The sequence below is a fragment of the Brachycentrus maculatus genome, unplaced genomic scaffold, assembly GCF_059751285.1.
Source record: "Brachycentrus maculatus isolate JH-2025_06_01 unplaced genomic scaffold, ASM5975128v1 h1tg002405l, whole genome shotgun sequence".
Taxonomy (NCBI): domain Eukaryota; kingdom Metazoa; phylum Arthropoda; class Insecta; order Trichoptera; family Brachycentridae; genus Brachycentrus; species Brachycentrus maculatus.
Genome location: NW_028282889.1, coordinates 1 through 23910, shown reverse-complemented (window position 1 = coordinate 23910; position 23910 = coordinate 1). Strand labels below are relative to the sequence as shown.

Genomic DNA, 23910 nt, shown 5'->3' with positions numbered 1-23910 from the left:
AATCTTACTTAAAGTTGCGATAAAACGTGACCAATCCTGTGTTAAACCAATATGAAGTCATTGAATCATACCGAAACTTAACAATTTTACAAGCTAGAATTCTTGAGGACTTAAAATAATTTATAATGGAAATTAAAGTTTTGATGAGGACTTCCACATATTACCACAAATACGCCGGTGTTGGGCTACCTCGCCTCATTTACATCATAATATAATGTTGTGCGCGGCAAAGAGACCCTCGGGACGGAAGTGTCACTGGTGGGCTGTAGAACAAAGGGTAGGTACTTTGTATATCGCGCCACACATTGGTGACACCATTGTCTCTGCGCTGCTAATACGCGTCATCAATCTTGCGTTAGTGCTCACCGGAGCGGTACAAGCCTGGGGGTGTGTTGGGGCAGGTGCCAAAACTTCAAAACGCCGAAATAAAGCAGTAAAGGAAGAGACCAGCCCTGTTATGTATTATATGTAGTTCCTAGAGGATATGGCGGCCATTTTGTCACGCGAGCTTTCCGCTAACACGACTCGGATATCACTCAGTATTAATCCTCACAAGCTAGCGGCGCAGAGAAGCCGCATCGTATGCTTAAATATCCAATACATTTTTTGTGTGACATCTCAAGATTTTTGACAAAATATAATAATACAATATTTTGATTGTATCTAAATACTTGTTCATACATCTGGATTATCTTTAATTACGAGATATTTTTAAAAAAAAGACATCTAACATAAATGAAGAAGAATATGGAAATCCATAGATGTCTCTATTGAATTCTAGTGATTCAAGCACTATGTTTCGAAATTGAACCATATATATAGAATTTCCAAAAATTTGAGTCTTCAATCATGGGTAGAATTGGTGAATGTTACACGTGTGTAAAGTGACCACTTAAAACAGCCTATGACGGTCATAAGCCCCGTAAATTCCCAGACTTCCATATTCTTCTTCGTCTACATATATTGAGATGTGAAAATAAAAATATATCGGATATTTAACATAATATATCGGACATATGTTACCATAAAGTGTGTTAATTGTGATCTGTATGCTTTGTGGAAGGTGATTTGAAAATGAAAAAGGAGTTTATTATGTATTATAGTCGTGTACTTTTAACCTGTTTTTATACATTTTTATGGTTCTATTGTGTTTATTGAAATATACAAGATATTCCTTTTAAAACATTTATTTCACCCGCAAAAAAAAACAAACGTTATCAAAGGAATGAAATTAAAGTATGAGTCGAAGAGGGGTGGAATATGAAATACACCCATACCTCGTTTTACGGCCTAGATACGTTTTACGAAACTTGGCCGCGAAGCGCAAAGCCGTATAAGGAATCAATTATTTTAATAAAAATTCAAACAAATTCAATGGGATCGGTTCCAAATTTGATAAATATGTAACATAGTATCATTCAAAACGCAATACATCTTTTAATTTCATTTAAATCAAAAATACATTAGCGCTACGTTGCAAACTTTAGCGCTACGTTCGACGTCAGGATCGTTCTTTAGGAAAATGTTTATTCGTTGTTCGAAATGGGAAAAAGCTTTCGACATTTTTTTTGTGTAAGCTGTTTGGATACAAAAGACTCTGTCTCTTCATCAAATGCAGTTCTGCTTGAAACTGAATGAGTTCTTCATATGAGAGGGGTTTCCTATCAGCTTCAAGTAGATCATCACGTTAGTTCAAACCTTCAAAGCCGAGATCATGTGCTATTATTCAAAATATTTTGCCTAATTTCAGGGAGGAAATTAACTTCTCCATCAGTAGTTTTTATACATTCTGGCCATCTTTTTTTCCAAAAATGGTTCATTTTTATCAATTTTAATTCCTTCCATGATTCACCGATGCTGTCCACAGCATCCTTGATGTTACAGTTTAAAAAATGTTTTAATTGAAGATTAACTTGTATTATTTTATTAATCAAACACAGAATTTTTGAGTCTACTAAGTTGTATTTTATTAACAAAAACATAAAAAATTAATATTGTGACAATTGTTTCGCCTCGTTATGGCATTTTCAAACGAATGTGAAGATCAAATGGACTGACGGTCCTTATGTAGCTATACAATTCTAAGTGACAGCTTTAACATATGCAGTAATAATTTATGGGAGACAACAGTAGCTAATGGGGGATGTAGGCACGTACCCTTATATTTATTTTCTAGGAAAGGAAGAATTTATTGACATGGCAATTTTTAGAGAAATGATATTTTAAAGATAATACAATTGTTGGTAATATTATTTTTAAGAATTTATATATGTAGATGTAATTATTAGTTTATCAATAACGCATCATGTAAGCGTTTACATAGAGAGAGATTATGTACAACAATAGTCCATTTAAATATTTTTTAAACGCCAAATCAATAAATAAATGAAGATTAACTAGTCTAAACCAGTCACTTTTTGTGCACACACTGAATAACGCTAGTAAACAAGAGGAAATAGAAAAGAGTGTGCATTGAGATATTGCACTTGCAGCAAGATTGGCAACATGTACATATATCGACACCGAAAAATTTTTTTTTGCCGTTATAGCGAAACATTTTAGGCCGTAAATCGAAAATGTGCCTTAACCAACCCTAGCTTTGAGCTATTTTCAGGCGTATTTTTTTTATAAACAAGCCAAAAAATCACAACGTTTGTTGTCACAAAATATTTTCAGGTAAGAAACCTGAAAAAAATTGTCAGTGTATCCAGTACGCATGAAATATTTTTGGAACAGATATCTATTCTCGTGTGCGTAGGTCATACGGGTTAGGTTAGGTTAGGTTAAGAAAAACCGCGCGTATCACGTACGTTCCTATGTGTAGGGCGGTTAATTGAAGAAGGCCGTTATAGCGAAATGCCGTATAAAGAAGGGCCGTATAGCGAGGTATGGGTGTACAGGAGAGCGGAGGAACGGTGAGCGAAGTTCAAGTTGGGTCGTGTAATCGGCTTAAGAAACCACGGAATCGGTATTAAGCCGTAAGTATTCGTCTGAACTTGATTCCGAACCGAGCTCTGGGGATTGCGAGCCGAAAAACAATTCCGAAACCAGAAAACAAAACAAATCACAAGCAACAACAACTGTGAATTTCTAAATAAATTGGTTTCCAGTTTCAAAAAATAATTGTAACTTTTTAAATGTGCTGTAACTTGATTTGAAACATTGAGGCACGCGGTAAAAACAATCAGGATTATTTTTAATTTTTTTTTTATTTTTATTATTTATTTATTTCATAATACATAGTTACATTCGAATATGCATATTTATTTCATATATACATTTACTTTATCGCTCACTCCTTTCAAGAACGTCATAAATCAAAATACTTGATTTTTCAGGAGAACGTTTTTAAAGTTTAAAAATTTAATACAATGTATTAGAAAAAAATATCAAGCCACTTATTGAACTTTTTACTGCGCAACAGATCTTTTTAGGTAAAACCTGGAGGTTTTTTCTCCATTTGAAAAATATTTAGGATATTTTAAAAAAATAATTAAACGATACCTTTTCTTCAAAATGCAAAAACAACACTTTCTGCCCTGTAGCGGGTAAATATTAAGTTAAAAATATGCCACTTTTGCTGGGATATAGTACATTTTCTGGGCATTCCGAAAACATGCAACTGAAAATCGATTTGAAAAAAAAGACGATATTTGATTTATGACGTTCTTGAAAGAAGTGAGCGATGTGTATTACGGCTCTTTAGGCATGGCCTGTGTTGAGCCGAATACTAACATGTTAATACAATTTTTATATTATTTTTTTTATTTTTTAATATTTTTTTTTAAAATTATTATATTATAAACATTCCATACAGGAGATACACTAATAATTTACAGTATAAAGATTTTTAAATAAAATAATTACACCTGGACTTTAATTAATTCACTTTCTACCTTGTCCCTTCCAATGCGAAGCAACCATCGACGAGCACTGTTCTGAAAGATCTCATCACTTCTGGAAATCTTATTTATCAGTAAGATGCAAATTAGTTGCAAATAACGGAACCGTTAAACAGGTGATGGAATTTAAAAGAAAAGAGTTAATGAAATGTAAAAGGTAAAAAAATATAAATAAAAATGTTTTTTTTTTAATATGTATTCTAAAAAAAAATATATATCAAATTTTTGGAGTGAATTGACGTCCGGCTCTCAGCGCCGCCGGAGGCTTGATGAATTCTATTATTGCGAGTAAGGCCTTAATGGTGCTAGACAAACTATTACTGTCCATTGATTTATCAATAGTGTCTGACCAATGTCTGTGCCGAATTATTTTTAGATGTGCGATGTTTGTACACCGCTAATAAAGCTATACGCGAGATAACGAGAGATAACGTCGGTCACAATTAGTTGTGTGATAAGCCACATTTTTACAAATCACAAGACTCTGTGAGGTGATTTGACGAATTCCGTTATTCACATATCGAACAGATTAATTGAAATAGGTGTGTTGAGATGGTTTGGACATGTAGAACGAATGAGTGAGGAAAGAACGGCGAAACAAATTTATGAGGCGAATGTAATTGGAAAAAAGAACAGAGGAAGACCGAGAAAAACATGGCGCGATCAGGTATGCCAAATACTTGAAATTGGTCAGGTTAGGAGTCGTAACAATCGGCGGGTATGTATGAGGAGATGCATGAACGTGGAAAGGGCGAAGAATGTTTGCAAAGATAGAGTGGTGTGGCATTCTATTCTCTCTGCCTACCCCTGCGGGGAAGCGGCGTGATGGTTAGTTAGTTAGTTAAAAAAATTGTAAAATCTTTTGTTTATTAGTTATATCACAAATTAATATTTAATATGATCTTATTTGGTATTATTTTTTGACATCTCATCAAAGACGAAGAAGAATATGGAAGTCTGGGCATTTACGGGGCTGACGACCGTCATAGGCTGGTTTAAGTGATCACTTTACACACGTGTAACATTCACCAATTCTACCCATTATTGACAACCACACTACTCAAATTCTTGGAAGTTCTATATATATGAACCAATTTAGAATCTTTGTTCTTGAATCACTGGAACTTCACTAGAGACATCTATTGGTAAATGCCCAGACTTCCATATTCTTCTTCATCTTTGATGAGATGTCAAAAAATAATATGAAAATAACTCCTGTAATTGGAGATAATCCAGATTTTGTGAACAAGTATTTGGACACAATCAAAATGTTGTATCTTATTTGATCGCAATCAAAGATTTTACTCTTCTTGGCATCTATTATATAAGGTTTTGGCACGTGGATGCCATTTTTTCGTCTCGAAACTATACCTGCATTATGGACAAAATGAGCTTTGTCACCGTATAAATTGTGGTAGAGTGGTTTCGAGCCGAGAAACTCTGACTCAAGAGTCCGCGACACTAACCACGAGACCACAACCCGACGTTGCTGAAAAATAAACGACATTACATTTTAATTGATATTAGTAATGTTAGTAAATAACCACTCACCGACTACTTCTGTCTACCGGTTTCGAGACGTACCCGTCTCTTCGTCAGGACATACACTACAATTTAACAATCATGCGAACAACACTACACCACACCCACTTAGTACTATTCACATACACTATCACTACACATGCAAAACATGCAGAGCGAGTTGTTAGTCCCACCATAGTTTCCCAAAAGCATGGTGGGACTAACAACTCGCTCTGCATGTTTTGCATGTGTAGTGATAGTGTATGTGAATAGTACTAAGTGGGTGTGGTGTAGTGTTGTTCGCATGATTGTTAAATTGTAGTGTATGTCCTGACGAAGAGACGGGTACGTCTCGAAACCGGTAGACAGAAGTAGTCGGTGAGTGGTTATTTACTAACATTACTAATATCAATTAAAATGTTTGACCACAAAGTAAATGCTTTGAATATAAATAAGACATTACTTTTATTTTTAATATGTTTTGTCCTTAACTGATTTTATTAAATATTCGTCAAATTCTCGGCATCAGATTATTGATGAATATGAAGGTTTTACTGTAATAAAAATTTATTCGACTGGCCTATTTTTTGTGAAAAAATAAAAAAATATTCACCTGTCATTGTTGAAAAATAAGCGTTACGTTTATTTTTAATGTATAGTTGTTTTTTAACCGATTCACCGCAAAATGGGAACGTGTAGATATATCACATGCTCGCTTTATGTAACGTAGGAGAATAGAAAATTAATTGATCGATGAATGAAGTAAACCTCCTCGTATACCAAGTACTATTCAAGTTAGAAAATAATCGCTTTAAAACACGCCAAAATATTAACTTAATAAACTAAGAAGTTGTCTCAACGTTCATCAAAAAATAGCTTCAATATTTTCCGGAGTTTTGAAGTAAAAAAAAAACATTTTTGTCGAGTGTCTACGAAGCAATTTTTCACTGTTTTAATTCATATTTTGCAAAATAATGAAAGCAAAGCCACGTTGATGTATTTAATAACTGAAAAAAAGTGCTTACTGTATTTTTCTGTCTAAGTGAGAGTGTAATTTCCATGCGCATACTTACATATTGGATAATCAATCAGCTGATCACAGGTCGTGAATTCCAATTTAAAAGATGAACGATTGTTTCATTTTCCACACAAAGTACAGTTTACGGCACAATTTCTCTGTTGGTCTAATAATATTTACATTTTTAATAGCATACGATTATCGACACACACACCCACAAACGCCTCGGACAGGAATCGATAAACACAGAGAAAAATTACACTATAGCAAATGTTTTCGCGGATAATACGTTAAATTTACGAGCTAGATGAACAAAAGACCGCGGAAACTCGTAAATATATCACGCCATTGTGAAAAATGAGCCGAAATAAGTTTTTTCAGTAACGATAAGAAACATCTGGATGTTCTTTTAAAATAACAAACACTCCGTTTTGACAGATTGCTTCTGCGAAAAACAGTTCATATAATCCGACACAGGTAAACTGTTGCAAGTATTCGGACTCAGCACGCCCATGCAAGAAAATGTAGGGGTGTAGTTTTAGGAAAAATTACTAATAAAATTTAAATGCACGCAGACGTATCTCGAACTGCATGCATGTATGTGTGTATACACGATCAGCTGAAATGTCAAAGTGCACATGGTTTTCACGACGACTACTGCCATCTGTGGCCTTTCAGGCAAAAGTAATCGAGATTTTCGGGAAAATTCTGAATTTTAAATTTATGCAACAAATAAAATTATAACCAAACCGTTCACACAATTTTGATATTTACTGAATTATTTTTATCTAAATTAAAACCTATTGTATTTTATTATAAATAAATATTGTAAAATCTGCCTTCGGAACGGGAAAACTCATTGAGGATACATTATTATAATTTGTATGTGTATGGTGAAATAAAAATAAAAATACAAATAAATTCTATAACTTACTAACTAACCATAATTTTTTGAGATCTCATCGAAGATGAAGAAGAATATGGAACTCTAGGCATTTACGGGGCTGACGACCGTCATAAGCTGAGATATTTTTTGAGATTTTGTCAAAAAATAATATGAAAAATAACTCCTATAATTGGAGATAATCCAGATTTGTGAACAAGTATTTTGACACACTCAAAATGTTGTAACTAACCATCACGCTGCTTCCCCGCATGGGTAGGCACAGAGAATAATAATTTCCGATAGCTATTAAAAAAATCACGCATTTTTTACATATATATATTGTATATTTATATAAATATATATGTATATATATGTATAATAATAATAGTAATAAGGTGCATAGGGCACTGTGTCATATAAACGCGGTGTTATCTTGATCGTTTACACATGAAGGAAAGGTGATCAGCCCTCCGCTTTAGGTACCAGTCCATGGTAATATTGAATAAATATTACAGTGGAAAAATCACTTATATTTATTTTCCCCCCCTTGGGAATTGAACCCGGGACCTCCAGAACGGTAGCCGAGCGTGCTGACCATCACACTACGGAGGCGGACATATATATGTGTAAATATATATACATATATGTATATATATATATATATATATATATATATATATATATATATATATATATATATATATATATATATTTATACATAAATATGTATATATATATATATATATATATATATATATATATATATATATATATATATATATATATATATATATATATATATATATATATATATATATATATATATATATATATATATATATATATATATATATATATATATATATATATATATATATATATTGATGGCCATTGTAATAGTGCTTGAAAAGTTGGCAAAAAGTGCAATCAACAAACGTCATAATAGCCCAGAAATAGTCCTCATTAATACGTACAAAATATGGGAGTAAAATAAAAGCCGTTTCTTGCTGTAAAATCTAGTTTAATTCACAACCGCCAATGTTATTAACACAATAATAATGACCGTTTTATAATAAATTAATTATAACGATTTGCTTTTATGTATAATTATTTGATAACAGGAGAAAATTAAACAAATTATAAATAAGTAAGTATTGTTTTATATTATTGATTATATTCAAACACTGGACTTGACCTCTGATGGCCATATAATATTCTGTGATAACCCCAATCTAAAACTTCGGCAATAATTGGTTTGGTACATTATTTTTGACATCTCAACATAGATGAAGAAGAATATGGAAGTAATAGGCGTTATAATACGATGCAGTGCCCTATGCACCATTGAGTTTGAAGAATATATATATAAATATATATATATATATATTAGATATATATAAATATAAATCGTAAGCCATAAAATCAGTACAATAAATGTATTTTTTTAATGTATTTATTTCATTTAATTCTTTTTTATAACTATCAATTTCCAATATCGTATTTTGTACACCTGACATAACACATACATTCAATAAATAAATATGAAATAAAAATAAATATCGCTGATTCCGACCCGATTTTGGCTTAACTCAGCAAGGCTGCCAACACAACCCAATCGCCTCGCTTCAACAAACAGTCCAGATTGATCTAGCTAGCGTTCCATCGTCTAGCGTCAACAAACACAGTCCAGATTGATCTAGCTAGCGTTCCATCGCCTCGCGTCAACAAATGCAGTCCAGATTGATCTAGCTAGCGTTCCATCGCCTCACGCCAACAAACACATCCCAGATTGATATAGCTAGCGTTCCATCGCTTTGTGTCAACAAACACAGCCTAGATTGATCTAGCTAGCGCTCCATCGTCTCGCATCAACAAACACATCCCAGATAGATCTAGCTGGCGTTCCGTCATCTCGCGTCAACAAACACAGCCCAGATTGATCTAGCTAGCGTTCCATCGTCTCGCGTCAACAAACACCACAGCCCAGATTGATCCAGCTAACAGTCCAGATGCTGGTAGCCCTGCACGCGCAGGTAGCCCGCCTGGAAGACAGTGAAGTCCGTGGCGCCGTTCATCTTGTAGGCGAGCACCTTCTCGGCCGCTAAGGGGTGCCACACACCGAACGTGCAGGCCGCGTCGTCCTCGGGCCCGTAGTAGTGGCAGCGCGAGGTGAGCCTAGCCGAAGGAATGTACTCGAATACGTCGACGAACGAACAGCGGGGCAGCAGCAAGGCGAGACCTGGAATTATAATAAAAACTTGTAAAGGTACTTCTTATTTTTTAATGATCGCTCCCTAGGTGGAGCATATGGCCAACACGAGACGTCTCCAAGTCACTTTGTCACGCACCATCTCCACGGCTTCCTCCCAGGTCAGTCCGGTATCCCGAAGTTCCGCTACCGGTTACCTATAGTGCGTGAACGGTCGTCAACGGTCTTCCGAGGCGCCAGAATCCTCGGGATTAGAAGAAGAGACACGAGAAGACGATGCTCTCAGGTGGCATTTTAATGACATGTCTTTTTCCATCTTTCATTATTTCAAGCAAATGTAGGCATCTAAAGAACATGCTCGTCGCAATATACGATAAATTGAAACTAATTTTCTTTCAAATGATTTTTTTCTTAAAATACCGGTTTTGTACTGAAAACATAAGTTTTTCTTCGAAACAAATGTATGGTTTTGAAAAGAAAGGCGTTATTGAAAGGCAAGGAGTTAAGAAAAATGATAAAGTATTTTTACAATGCATATTTTTTTAAAGTCAAATTCCAAAACATATGCATATTAATTTTTTTTAATCGGGCGCCGAAACACGACCGACATCTAGTCGGTTGTTCTAATTTTCTGTAATTTTCTTATTTCTTATTTGTACCGTTTTTTTACTGAAAAAAATAGTTTTTCTTTGAAATAAATGTATGGTATTGAAAAGAAAAGAGTTATTGAAATGTTAATTTGAAGTTTTAAAAATATAATAGAAGAATATTATATACCTACGTATTTATATATATATATATATATATATATATATATATATATATATATATATATATATATATATATATATATATATATATATATATATTTTTGTCCGCCTCCGTAGTGTAATGGTCAGCACGCTCGGCTACCGTTCTGGAGGTCCCGGGTTCGATTCCCAGGGGGGGTAAAATGAATATAAGTGATTTTTTCACTGTAATATTTATTCAATGTTATTACCCTGGACTGGTATCTGAAGCGGAGGGCTGATCACCTTTCCTTCATGTGTAAACGATCAAGATTACACTGCGTTTGCATTACGCAGTGCCCTATGCATCATGGGGGTGCGGATAAGGGTTTTATTATTATATATATATATATATATATATATAATATATATATATATATATATATATATATATATATATATATATATATATATATATATATATATATATATATATATATATAAATATATATATATATATTAAATCACGATTTCAAACACGATCGACCTCTAGCGCGGTTGTTAAAAAATTTGAGCATACCCAAAAATCCCGACGAGGGCGGATTTTTCCGAAGCCTATTCGGCGTATTAGCCTGCACAAAGTCCCACAGCTCCCACAGGCTCCTGGGGTTCAGCAGATGGAAGTCCGCCCTCGGGTTCCTGCGCATGAACCTCCTGTACTCCGGGAAGAGGTTGAAGTCGGGCTTCTGGTACCACTGCGCCAGCGTGGCCGTATAGTTGCCCGGGTCCCAGGCGAGTAGAGACACGTTGCGGTACAGCCGCGACGACTGGAACTGGAACTCTTTCTTGGTCACCACCTGCGAGTTGACGATCCTGATGGTCGTCTTGGCGCCGACGTCCTGGCTGAAGTTGTGCGTCGGCGCGTGATTGAAACGGAGGACTAGGTCGTGAGAATCTGCGGAAAAAAGATTAAATAAAATTCTCATGGAATGAAATCTATTATCCATAAAGTCATTGAAAATTTAAACTAATTTTAGAGCTACGCATCAAAAGAAAACAAAATGTAACATATACCTCTTTTGAATAAAAGAACTTTGATTTGATTTGATAGTATTCTCAATATTATTAATATTAAAAGCATTTACTTTGTGGTAAGTCATTATTACTTATTTATTTTTTTACAAAAATGTAAGTAATATTAGTATATAACCACTTGCCAGATTTTTATGTCTACCGTTTTCGAGATGTACCCATCTCTTCGTCAGGACAATCACTACCTCAGCATGCAAAAGGGTGGTATTGTTTGCATGATGTGGTAGTGATTGTCGTGATGAAGAGACGGGTACGTCTCGAAACCGGTAGACATAAAAATCTCGGTGAGTGGTTATATACTAATATTATTAACATTTTTGTAAAAAAATAAATAAGTAATTTGATAGTGTTTGAACATAATGTATGAATGAGATTTAAAAAAAACATAAACTACCTAAGTAATCATCACGCCGCTTCCCCGCAGGGGTAGGCAAAGAGAATAGAACGTCACACCACTCTGTATTTGCAAACTTTCTTCGCCGCTTCGACATTTAAGCATTTCCTCATACATACCTGCCGATTATTTCGAGTCCTGACATGACCGCTTTCAAGTATTTGATATACCTAATCAAGTCAAGTTTTTTTGGTCTTCCTCAGCTCCTTTTTCCAACTACATTCGCTTCATAAATTTCTTTTACCTTTCTTTTCTTACTCATTCGTTTCACGTGCTAAACCATCTCAACACACCTTTCTTAATTTTATCGACAATGCTTATATCTCAGCATGCGTCCTTTCCTTATTTCACCATTATACATCAAATAAAAAATAAATTGATTCTGTAACAACTAACTAACCTTCACGCCGCTTCCCCGCAAGGGTGTCTACTCCTGCCTAGAGAGTAGAATACCACAATACTCTGTTTCTTCAAAGAATGTTCGCCTTTCCCCATTCATGCATCTCCTCATTTTGCACGCATTTCTCCAGCTCAGATTTAGATAGATTTTGTGATCATTACTCGCACAAGCTGGTTATTAGAACGCATTACTTACCAATGAAGTCTCCTAAATTAGATCCTAGCAATGACCCAGAGCTTGCAACAATAGCACAGCTGTTATAGAAATTATTCCTCAACAGTGGTTGATTTGGGATTCTCTTCCCATATCCCAGTGCTGCAAATGGTCCATCCAGGGCAGTGATAGTCCGAACGTGTTTCTCTTTCAACTCACACATCAACTCTTTACCGCTCTTTTCTCTATAATTTCCGTGTTTTTCCGGATCGAATCGGACGTTATAAGGATTGATTGCTCCGTTCTTCAATATGTTCCCTTCTGTCATGATAATCCTATTGAATTCTTTCATTATTAGCGTCTTGTATTGTTCGACTTTTGCGACGCATTTCTCCGGTTTATCAACTTCACATTGGTACTTTTTCGTGTCGAGTTCTACGAAAGGCCTGCCTAGATTCGGAAATCGCGGCCTGCCCTCGTTTCTCTTGAACACGTTTGTCTGTTTCTTAGACCTTTCTAGCGTTTTGAGGTTAGAAACTTTGTCTACATTCTTTCCAGTCTTATTTCTATTGTATATGCTTTGTGAAATAGATTCCGTTACTGTCACGTTTAATCGCATAGGTTTTTTACCGCCGCTCAGGTTAGCTCCGTAGTAAAGAACTTCGGGAGGTTTTTCACGCTCCGATTTTGTCGGGGTTTTAGAAAAGAGCCTTTGCCTTTCTAAATTTATCCAATACTGTGACCAAATGAGATAAAAATATCCACACATGCCAAAACATATTAAATTTATGAAAATCCAAACGCTTAAAGCTACAGACTTCATTTTCTATTTTATATTTACAATCTAGTCTTGTTTAAATCTTTTTATTTTTTTTTATAATTTGGTCTTGTTTAAATATTTGGCACTTCATTACTAGATACTATTGGAAGATATTATTTAAAGAATTATTTATAATATTCCAATTATTAAGGACCGGTGAAGTAATCAATATTTTGTTTACTATGTAACTCGAAGACATTGCGGATAATGTAATTCATAATATTATAATATCACATGCAACACTTTAAATAAAATTTCCGTTTTTAATTCGCGGCGATTATTTAAATGCTTAAATCTCATGGCGAATAAATTTGGTTCGGCTCAAATTGCACCAATTTACAGAAACGTCAAATCATGCGCCTGCGCGAAAGCGACAGTAAATCCGCATAACGCAGATGTTCAACAGCTTGCGAAGAAAAAACCCCTACCTACTTCTAGCTTTACTTAGACCAGCAGTCGGGGAATCGGTGTAAATTACCCCTCATGGTGTGAAAATGAATTTTTTGGGGTAATAAGGAAATTTTTCTAGTTTGCTATTTCATAAACGTGCTAGTATTTTTACAAATTTAAAAAATTCAGAAATCGATTAAACGCTGAAGACAATTCAAATTGCTCTTACATCAAAAAGTCCCAATTTTGAAGTAATTGGATCAAACAAGAAGCAACATCATTTATCCAAAAACTGAAAAGGAAGCCTGAAAACCTGAATTTTCTTTAAAACATTTTGAGTGTGTCCAAATACTCATTCACAAATCTGGATTTTCTCCAATTATAAGTTGTTTTTCTTATTATTATTATTTTTTATCTCACCAATAGATGTCTCTAATGAAGTTCTAGTGATTCCAGAACAATTCTTCTAAATTGGTTCATATATATAGAACTTCTAAGAATTTGAGTAGTGTGGTTGTCAATAATGGGTAGAATTGGTAAATGTTACACCTGTGCAAAGTGATCACTTAAACCAGCCTTTGACAGTCGTCAGCCTCGTAAATGCCCTGAATTTTCGTTTGATCTAATTAGAGAATTTTATTTTGTTTGCCTATTTCATACTTACTATTTTCAAGTATCTTTTTGTTTCTTTTTCGTTTAAATTAATTCAATAAATATGTTTGATTTTAAATAAACATTAATTGTCTTCTTTTCAAAATAGGGGGAGGAGTAATATCGACTTTGGTAATATCGCAAAAAAGACGACTTACACTTACGTCTATTGATGAGCTTTAAATGAATTCCATTGACAATTTCTACATAATTTCGGACAATATTTATATATAAAATCCGTTATGTAAGTTTTCATATAGGCATTACAATTTTCTTTAGAAAAAAATACCCATATCAAATCATGAGTAGGTACCCTTACCTACACATAAATAAATGTTTTATTAACATCATTTTAGTCTATGAATATTTTTGAAAATTTTTAATACTCTATGGTCCTAATTTTACTTTGACATTTCTGTCAAATGTCAAAATATGGATCTGAGTTATTTCATTTTTGTTTGAGAATTACTTAATATCTTTCGTCAAAATGTTGCGAAATAAAGCACAATTATTAAATTTGTTTTTAAAAAACAATAATGTTTTTATGGCCCCAAATTTGCTATATTTTAGAGAGCTTCATACTTCTTTCAATGCATCGCCTTCTCTCCTTAAGTTTTGCCAGAATACTTTCGGTAAGTAAATAATATGTTGATGTGATATAATCAGATAATATATAAGTAATGTAGATATCCCTAATTACAATTTTTAACGTTTCACAACAAACTTACACCCAACTGTTTCAATACAAGAATTTTTGTTTTCTTTATTTCAGAAGTTCCTCTTTATAAAATTCAGTCCATGATGTTGCAGTATCCAAAACTTCAGCATATCGAAGAAAATCAAGTCACAGACGTAGTCAATGTTCTCGATGCACTCGGTGTTAGTAAAAAAAGCATTTTAGATAATCCCGGTGTCTTAAATGTTCATCCAATAACTATTGGAAGCCGATGGCAAATTCTATCTGAAGTTGGATTCCAGAAAATTAACCTCAATACTCTTTCCACGTAAGAACTTCAGTTTATTTATATTATTAACACACTTAGGACGGGTGTTTTTTATGCCTGCGGACCGCTGGTGACGGGAATTGGTAATTACGTGCATATAGTTAAGACCTTAACTGGATCCACGCGGCTCGCATAACCGTATGTGTTTTAACAAAACATGCCCCATACGCCGCTGACAAAGGCGTATGTGTTTTTACTTTGCTCCAAGTTTCGAACCTCAGTTCAACTTGGAGGGATTTTTTCATGGTGTGGAACTTTGGATAAAATAATACGTCAATCCTTGGCCTTATGACATCTGTTGAAACATCTGACTAATAATTTGTAACATCATAAGGATAAATAAAAGAACAGATCCCTGATTTTTCTTGAGGTCGGTAATTAGTCCGCGCCATAATCATGCCCTATATCTGTCTCACTCTCGACGCTACGCATCGCCAGTGGGTAAAAGTGACACACGATGTGTGCTTTGATTTATTTATGTTACAATCTTATTTGTTTATATTACGATATATTTCAAGAATAATGTGGCACACGTGTATTATAGAGTACCAAAAAGGCACAATGAATCCCATTGAACGTTTTTGTTTAGGGACATAAATCGTTTCTTAACTAAACACATGATAAAAGTAATAATTTAAAAAATGGCAAAATACTGCTGCGCACGGGCGTCTCTCAGGAACAAAGTTAACGCAGTTAAAAGGTTAACAAAGTGATTGGTACATAATATTCATATAAAAACATTAAATGTGTAATTCCTTCTTTTCCGACTTGGGAAGAAAGCCGACGTAGAAGGTAAAAATACCCTTCCCATCCTCAAGCATCAATCGACCAAATGGCTAAAAATATCTTTCCCGTCCTTAGTGTGAAATGGGAAATATTTTTTCATACATTATTTACAGTGAAGTTTGTTAAGAAATGTAATTTAACGCGGGCGATATTAGATTGCATGAAAAGAATAATGACAGAAAAGGATCAAAATTTTTGTATTATAGTGACATCTATCCGCTACACAGCAAAGCAAACATGACATGAAATTAGAGGTATTTGAGATGTGTTTTTTGTATATGAAGTACTATATCCCAGCAAAAGCGGCATATTTTTAACTTAATATTTAACCGCTACAGGGCAGAAAGTGTTGTTTTTGCATTTTGAAGAAAAGGCATTGTTTAATTATTTTTTTCAAAAAATTAAATATTTTTCAAATGGAGAAAAAAACTTCAGATTTTACCTAAAAAGATCTGTTGCACAGTAAAAAGTTCAGTAAGAGGCTTGATATTTATTTTTAATACATTGTTTTATATTCTTAAACTTTAAAAACGTTCTCCTGAAAAATCAAGTATTTTGATTTATGACGTTCTTGAAAGGAGTGAGCGACATATTTATGAGAGAAAATGTGCATGTGTGCATATAACAATGTGCATATAACAATATGAATTTACCCATGAGTATTTACAGGGTTGCCGACATCTGACTCATGGGAGGCTAGACAAAATTGTTATATACACAACAAGGCAGGGGTTGAAGACCATGATTTTATATTATTTTTCTGACAAAATCAATTTAAGGACTTGTTATTGGCTCATTTAACCTTTCCAGGAGTACAATAATTGATGTCGGACTTTCTCTGGGGACCGGGTTTTTTTTACATTATATATGTATTTTTTTTAATAAAATCTTTGTATTATGAAGATAGAAATTATGTAAAAAATAATTTAAATAAATAATAAAGCTCCCAATCTCAAGGTTTTATTTTATGACAAAGTTAAATACAAATATCCACAGATGGCATTACATCATACCAACTGACAGATAGACTTCGACGATCATTAACGTCGATACTCCTTTGAGGAAAATTCGCACCGACATTATTAAGCCGACGAAAGGTTAAGTGATCAATTTTAACACTGTATCATTTACCTTCAACACGTGATATCAATTATGTTTTGGGTGACAAAAACACTCGCAATTTTCAATATAAATGATATACTTCAATCGAAATTTGAGTGATATGGTTGTCAACCATACGTAGAATGGTGAATGTTACTCAGTGCATAAAATGATCGCTTTTACCAAGCAATGACTGGTTCTAAGCCCGTGAATACCCAGCTACCTCAATCTCATTTCAATACTTCTTCATCTCTCTTGAAATATCAATGATTTATCCTTTTTTTCTCACAATGACAATTTTATTTTACTAAATCAATCTACTTTCTTCCAGGTATGTTTCAATTACTAGAAAATACAGTATTTCTGAATTGCAAACAAAAAAATTGCTCCCAGCCGACTGTGATATTTGGAATCACCTGTTGAGTTGTTTTTCCTTGTGGCCAGATATACAGGCCGAAATGAAAAATATGCAGTTTAACATTTTGCCCTACGAGAACCTATGTGAGTTGATGTTATACTTAGCTGTGTAAGTTTCCAATTGTACATTTCGGAAACATGCTTTCAAGGGATGTAAAGATTGATAAAGATATAGAAAGGAGAGTGAATGCTGGGAACAGAGTGAATTATAGTAATTCTTCTTATTCATTCCACGCAATGGTGCATAGGGCACTGGTTCATATAAACACAGTGTTATCTCGTTATCGTTAACACATGAAGGACACGCAGCATTCCGGCACCTTTTTTCAAGGATATATATTTTTTTAAATTTCAACTCAATATTTGCGCTAATGTAATTACAATCTATATATGTATATATTCATTCAAACCCTTATCCGCACCCCAATGGTGCATAGGGCACTGCATTATATAAACGCAATGTTATCTTGATCGTCAACACGCGAAGGAAAGGTGATCGGCCCTCCGCTTCAGGTACCAGTCCAGGGTAATATTGAATAAATAGAGTGAAAAAATCACTTATATTTATTTGACCCCCTCCCCTCCAATAGAATCAAACTCAGAACCTCCAGTACGATAGTACTGAGCGTGCTGACCATTACACTACAAAGGCGGACAAAATTATTTACCCATTACCCTTTATTTAATTTTTGCAGGTGATGTTCGCATGAGAGTTTTGGCAATATTTTTCAGCTTGTGTGTCGATTGCCCTAAAGAAGTTATCCAAAGCCACCTCGACATTTATTTATCTCTGAAACACAAGTCTTTTGCCAGCATCAGCGAGATTATCCACATTCTCAAAACGGAACTGAAGTTTGACAATGAAAAATTCCACACGCAAGGATTCCTGCTGTTACTCAATCCGAGCAATGTCAAAATGCTAATAAGCGAAGTCAAGGAGCTAGCCGGAATGGACATCAAAGATGTAGTTTATAGAAATCCCGCCATTTTAAGAAAAAATTATAAAGATGTTTTGAAAATCCAGAAGTTATTGAAGGTATTCTTATATTTCGTATTTCAAAAGCATTTTTAACTTTGTGGTATTGGAAAAAACACTCATCATTTGTCGTTCACTTTGTGTAATACCACTTAATTTTATTTCACATCTACCGGTTTTGAAATTACCATTCCTATCATATCTGGTCAACTATAGATTAGTTTAAAGTTGACCTGATGAGGGGTTTTGAGTGGTATGTATTACACAAAGTGAACGATTAATTGAAAGGATAGTGTTCTTCTTATATTATTTATTTACTTAGCATGTACTTTGTAGAATAATAAAATAGATTACAATTTAAAAATAAAACTTGGTAAATTCCACTATTTTTTAAAATCTATTTTTACACATGTTTTAATACTTTCCACATCATTTTCGATGCATTCCACATAATTATCATCGAAACACTTATCACAATAGATTTTAAGAAATATTGGTATTTACCAAATAAAACTTAAATTAAAAATGGATAGATATTACTACAAAGTGACTGCCGAATTAATTTATGAAAATAAAAGTATAACACTTGTTAAACTATTTTTGTGTTTATTAATGTAAACACTACTAGTTTTGAGAACTACAGATGTTCTAATCAATAGGTGAAAATAGAAAATACATATCATATCATGCTAACCGGACTGGGACAGTAAAATTCCATATAATGCACAAGCGCCCATAGTTAGCATATAAAACCGATGATTGGCTTGGATTGGTTTGTGCTTTTGTCCATCTTTCTTCAAATCGGTGCTCTTGATCAGTGCGTGAAACGTTGCGCGTAAATTTGATCACGCTAAACTGTCATAGTTCCCTTAATTTTTCAAAACCGGACTGCCGGACGGTCAAATTCCGTGTAGCGCACATGCGGCCATAGGGTGAACAATCCAGTGTCTGTCACATTTTATGTCTACAAACCTATTTATTGAGTATAAAAAACTCTGTTTATTTTTTAAATCTTTGTTTATTTTTCAAATCTTTTTTTACAGAGTGAAAACATAGATGAATTGGAACAGCGAAAAAATGTATTAATTTACACCTTATCCTCAAAAACAGTACAAAATAGAATAAGAGAATTTAAAACCTCCGAGGCATATACTGGGCTTCAAGAAAGTCCCCGGGTACAGTATAACAATATTTACTAATTACAAAAGAACTTTTTATAATTAAATAATGAAGGTTGGTAAATACAAAATAGATTGTGTCATTTAGCCACATCATCCATGATTACATGGCTCTTACTTACTTACTTCAGCCTTCTTCTTGTGTCCAGTATTGAACAAATGTTTCTCTTTTGGACTTCCACAGTTGTCTGTTTAACACGACTTTCTTCCAGTGCAGGCCGGACATTTCTTAACCCTCCCTTCCCGGTGTTGTGTACCTAGTACACATTGCTTCTAATAACCATAATATCTCTATAAATATAATAAATTCAAGACTAAGATTTTAGGTAATCATTTATAACGTATTTACGCATTGATTTAAAAAATAATATTCATAATAATCAGAATTTATCGGGTACATCAGAGGTATTTTGTGAATATCGGAAACAAATTCGCGTATAAACAGCGTATGAAGAGTGTGCAGAAACCGCGACACTATATTCACATCTCACTTTTGCATACTTACACTGTGCAAGCGTGAGGAGCTCAAAGCTCAATGTTGTCTGGCTAGCTAGCCAGTTAGTCGCAGTAGGTCTTGAGCTTTCGACAAGAGTAGACCTACGCTTGTTCCGTGAGCGTTGCCAGATGGTATTTTAATGTTTTCAGCAAATAAATCTAAATTATTATAATTTTTGACTTCATTTATAATTAATTAAGGGAATTAGCTGTGAATGTCCATATTTTTCCGATTTAAAATTGCTAATTTTTAATTGCGTAGTGACTACCCAACACCGGGACGCGCGTTTTATTTTAGCACCGGAAGGGAAAGGTTAATGTCATCGGACCATCTTGTCCGGGGCCTACCCATGCTTCTGAATCCTGTCCTAGGCCTCCAGTTAAGCTCCTATTTTACATGGCTCAAGATAGACTAATAACTAACAAGTAATTCACTATATAAGTACAGTATTGCCTCGCATTATAGAATTTGTTCCAAGAACAAGTTCGGTATTTGAAATGCGTTTTCCCTTAACAATACTTGTTAAGAAAAAAAAATAATCGCATGTAGCGCAGTTTTGAATTTATTTTTTTTTCAACCAGGAAATCGATTATACAGAATTTTTTTCCACCATCCATCCTGAAAAAATATGAGTGTACTGTAGCTGCTTTCCAGGAAACGCATTTCAAGCGCTTTATTAAATTAGACACTTTTTGCTCTCAACTGGCAGTCAGTTGTATTTGAGACATACTCAGACATTTTCTCAGACAACCAATTTTTGTAATCATTTCAGATATGTCACTTTATATACAGCCGAAGTAAAGTGCACGACAGGATTCAAGTTCTGGCAAAAGCTAATAAAAAATGTACCAGTTTACATAAGTTGATCGCGAGCCAAAAGGAGTTTGATAGGTTTGTTTTCTTTAATACTTAGCCCTTTTAACCCCAGATAACAAAACTATATTTGTAGATTGGCGTTTAAAAAGGTTGGATTGTGAGAAGAGGTATAGCTCACTCCTTTCAACAACGTCATAAATCAAAAAACTTGATTTTTCAGGAGAATGTTTTTAAAGTTTTAAAATATAATACAATGTATTAAAAATAAATCAAGCCACTTTTTGAACTTTTTACTGTGCAACAGATCTTTTTAGGTAAAACCTGAAGGTTTTTTCTCCATTTGAAAAATATTTGGTTTATTTAAAAAAACAATTAAACAGTACCTTTTCTTCAAAATGCAAAAACAACACTTTCTGCCCTGTAGCGGGTAAATATTAAGTTAAAAATATGCCTCTTTTACTGGGATATAGTACGTTTTCTGGGCATTCCGAAAACATGCACAACTGAAAATTGTCAATTTTTTATTTATGACGTTCTTGAAAGGAGTGAGCGATATCTGTTATCATGATTTTTTCATTAAATCTTAATTAAAAATTAAAGAACTACTATTCTTTTTACGATATGTCATCAAAAATCAATATAAAATATATTAATTGTTTGAATATTATGACAGATTTGAAATGCAAGGATCAAATTTAATCAAAATAATACAAAATTATAATTTTTTTCAGGTATGCCCAAGATTTTGGAGATAAAACAAAAGGGGTGGACATACTGAGAGCGCTGGCAAAACTGTTTTCACCTGTTTTTTCCAAAGATTCAATAAGAAGAGAATTGATCAAGCATCCATACTGGACATATGCGCCACTACCTTCAATTATTGGAGTTTTTGATTACCTAAAGAAGAACTTCACTAACTCAGAAATCTTTTCCAACCTACAGCTGGTTCTTTACACTCTGTAAGTATTAACATATTTCATTTAAGTGTAATTTTCTAAATCTTGTTTCAATTACTGAAATATTCACATAACTGTGTGGGGGATTTTCCCCCCCAAATTTCAATCTTCTTCTTCTTCCTAACTCTATCCCAACTTACCGTATTTGTAGACTGTTGGGTCAGCTCTCCTCGTCCTCAGGCTGTAGGTCCTTCTGTCATAGACAACGTCACCTAGGCCAAGTCTTCAAATCATGTTATCTTTCCATGAATTTTTGGTCTTCCTTTAAATGTCTGGCTTGTTCATAATATGATCAGGTTTTTATATCGCGTGCAATTTGATTTTCGCACGCAAAATCAGGTGCAGCGTAAAATTGCTATATCTCGAAAACTAAAATCCAAAACAAAAAAAGTTTCCCAAACGGACTAAAGAAATTCAAAAACAAAATATCAACAATTTATTTGCCCTAAGATTACATATAATTCAGTTGCGCCTTGAAAGTTTTTGTTTTTTTATATGTAGGAGATGTTTCTCTTTATTTCATCAGTGGAAACATGGACAATAGGGTGAGGTTTTAACATGTCATTTTTTTAATTATGGTTTTACCAAGAGAAATTTAAATTAAAAATAGATAGATATAATCACAAGTGAGTGCCGAATCAATTAATAAAATTAATTGATTCATCAGTGAAAGAGTTAGGAAGTTTTTATTATAAGCTCCACACTAGAATACAAAGTGAATAATATTGTTTCTAACACTCTCCTTATCATTCATCCTACACTTTGTGTAATACTTATTTAATAAATACCAATTCGTGACTACCGGTTTCGGAATAATCATTCCATTTTCAGGTCATTTAAATAAAATTATTACGGACTGACATTTAAATATAAATAAAATTTTGAAAGAGAGAAAGAATACAAAAAAATATATTACCATACCACAAAGTTAATGCTTTTAATATACAAAAAAAATGTTTTTTTTACAGGCCAGATGTAATAAAGTGTACAGACAACTTGTTAAAGGCTCGAGCAAATGAAATAAGCGGAATGGGACTATCTTCAAACACATTATATTCAAATATACAATTATCATCCTTGAACAACCAACAAATATTAAGTTTGGTGACTTATAACCTGGAAAAAGACCACAATTTTTCTTGTTCCGGTATTTGGCAAAAGAATGTGGATAAAGATTCTAAAACTGCTTCCGAATAAACCTGTGTGATATTTATACATTGTAAGAAAAGAGTATTAAAGTTTTTATTATAAGAGACTTGTTTTATTTTTTATGTCCGCCTCCGTAGTGTAATGTACTGGGGGGGGGGGGGGTCCGAACAAATAAATGTGATTTTTTTTTTTAATATTTATATATTTTTTTTTAATATTCTGGATAAGGGCGGACCTGCGGAGAGCTGATCACCTTTCCCTCATGTGTTAACGATCAAGATAACACTGCGTTTATATGATGCAGTGCCCTATGCACCATCGGGTGCGGATGAGGGTTAAATTAGCGAGAGAAAAAAAACGGACTGACGTAATGACCCAATTAGCGGTAGTTCCTACCGATAATGTTTATGCCTATATTTTTTTTATACTTGCAACACTTGAGAAAATTTGACATTTATTTGAAAAGAACTGTCAAAACTTTCGAAAATATGAGTTGGGAATAGCAATGTCGGTTCTATTAGGAAAGTTTTCAAACTTGAAAGCACTCAATTCCTGTTTGAACATTTGCCAAATTATGTGTCGGAATATAAAAAATCGCGCGGTAGATCCCAAAATTGTCAATTTATTTCAGAAAACATTCGGTGAGTTAACCTATAAACTTCATGCGTTCAATTATACTTATTTAAACATATTTATTTGATATGAGTAATTGTGTGTTTTTAGGTTTGGATCCTAAATATAGTGAAGCCATTATAAATAAATATAATCTCGGAAAAGTTACCAAAGGCCATTTATCAGAAGTTCTGAGAGTGTTAAAAGTTTTTGGTATTGATAAAGATTCTGCAATAAAGACGCCTAGAATTCTGA

General features: G+C 33.8%; 2 protein-coding genes across 2 annotated transcripts; one reads left to right on the top strand and one right to left on the bottom strand.

Moving 5' to 3' along the window:
• Positions 1-9324: 9324 nt before the first annotated feature.
• LOC148298182 (beta-galactoside alpha-2,6-sialyltransferase 1-like) lies at positions 9325-13170 on the bottom strand. The gene is made up of 3 exons (XM_088277062.1): positions 12346-13170; positions 10845-11219; positions 9325-9566 (listed from the first exon to the last, which is right to left on the bottom strand). Exons 1-3 carry the CDS (start codon positions 13124-13126, stop codon positions 9325-9327), a joined length of 1398 nt encoding a protein of 465 aa, XP_088133188.1. The 5' UTR covers positions 13127-13170.
• A 1397-nt stretch (positions 13171-14567) lies between these two features.
• Positions 14568-23149, top strand: LOC148298181 (transcription termination factor 5, mitochondrial-like). The gene is made up of 8 exons (XM_088277064.1): positions 14568-14796; positions 14937-15168; positions 17387-17556; positions 18168-18508; positions 19492-19623; positions 20895-21013; positions 21670-21897; positions 22863-23149. Exons 1-8 carry the CDS (start codon positions 14652-14654, stop codon positions 23089-23091), a joined length of 1596 nt encoding a protein of 531 aa, XP_088133190.1. The 5' UTR covers positions 14568-14651; the 3' UTR covers positions 23092-23149.
• The last annotated feature ends 761 nt before the right edge of the window (positions 23150-23910 follow it).

Coding starts and splice junctions, on each gene's coding strand:
- LOC148298182 (XM_088277062.1), bottom strand. CDS start 13,126: ATGAAGTCTGTAGCTTTAAGCGTTTGGATTTTCATAAATTTAATATGT. Junction 11,220..12,345: donor TAATTTAGGAGACTTCATTG/GTAAGTAATGCG, acceptor TTTTTTCCGCAG/ATTCTCACGACCTAGTCCTC. Junction 9,567..10,844: donor GCCCTCGTCGGGATTTTTGG/GTATGCTCAAAT, acceptor TTATAATTCCAG/GTCTCGCCTTGCTGCTGCCC.
- LOC148298181 (XM_088277064.1), top strand. CDS start 14,652: ATGTTGCGAAATAAAGCACAATTATTAAATTTGTTTTTAAAAAACAAT. Junction 19,624..20,894: donor GGCTTCAAGAAAGTCCCCGG/GTACAGTATAAC, acceptor TAATCATTTCAG/ATATGTCACTTTATATACAG. Junction 21,898..22,862: donor CAGCTGGTTCTTTACACTCT/GTAAGTATTAAC, acceptor TTTTTTTTACAG/GCCAGATGTAATAAAGTGTA.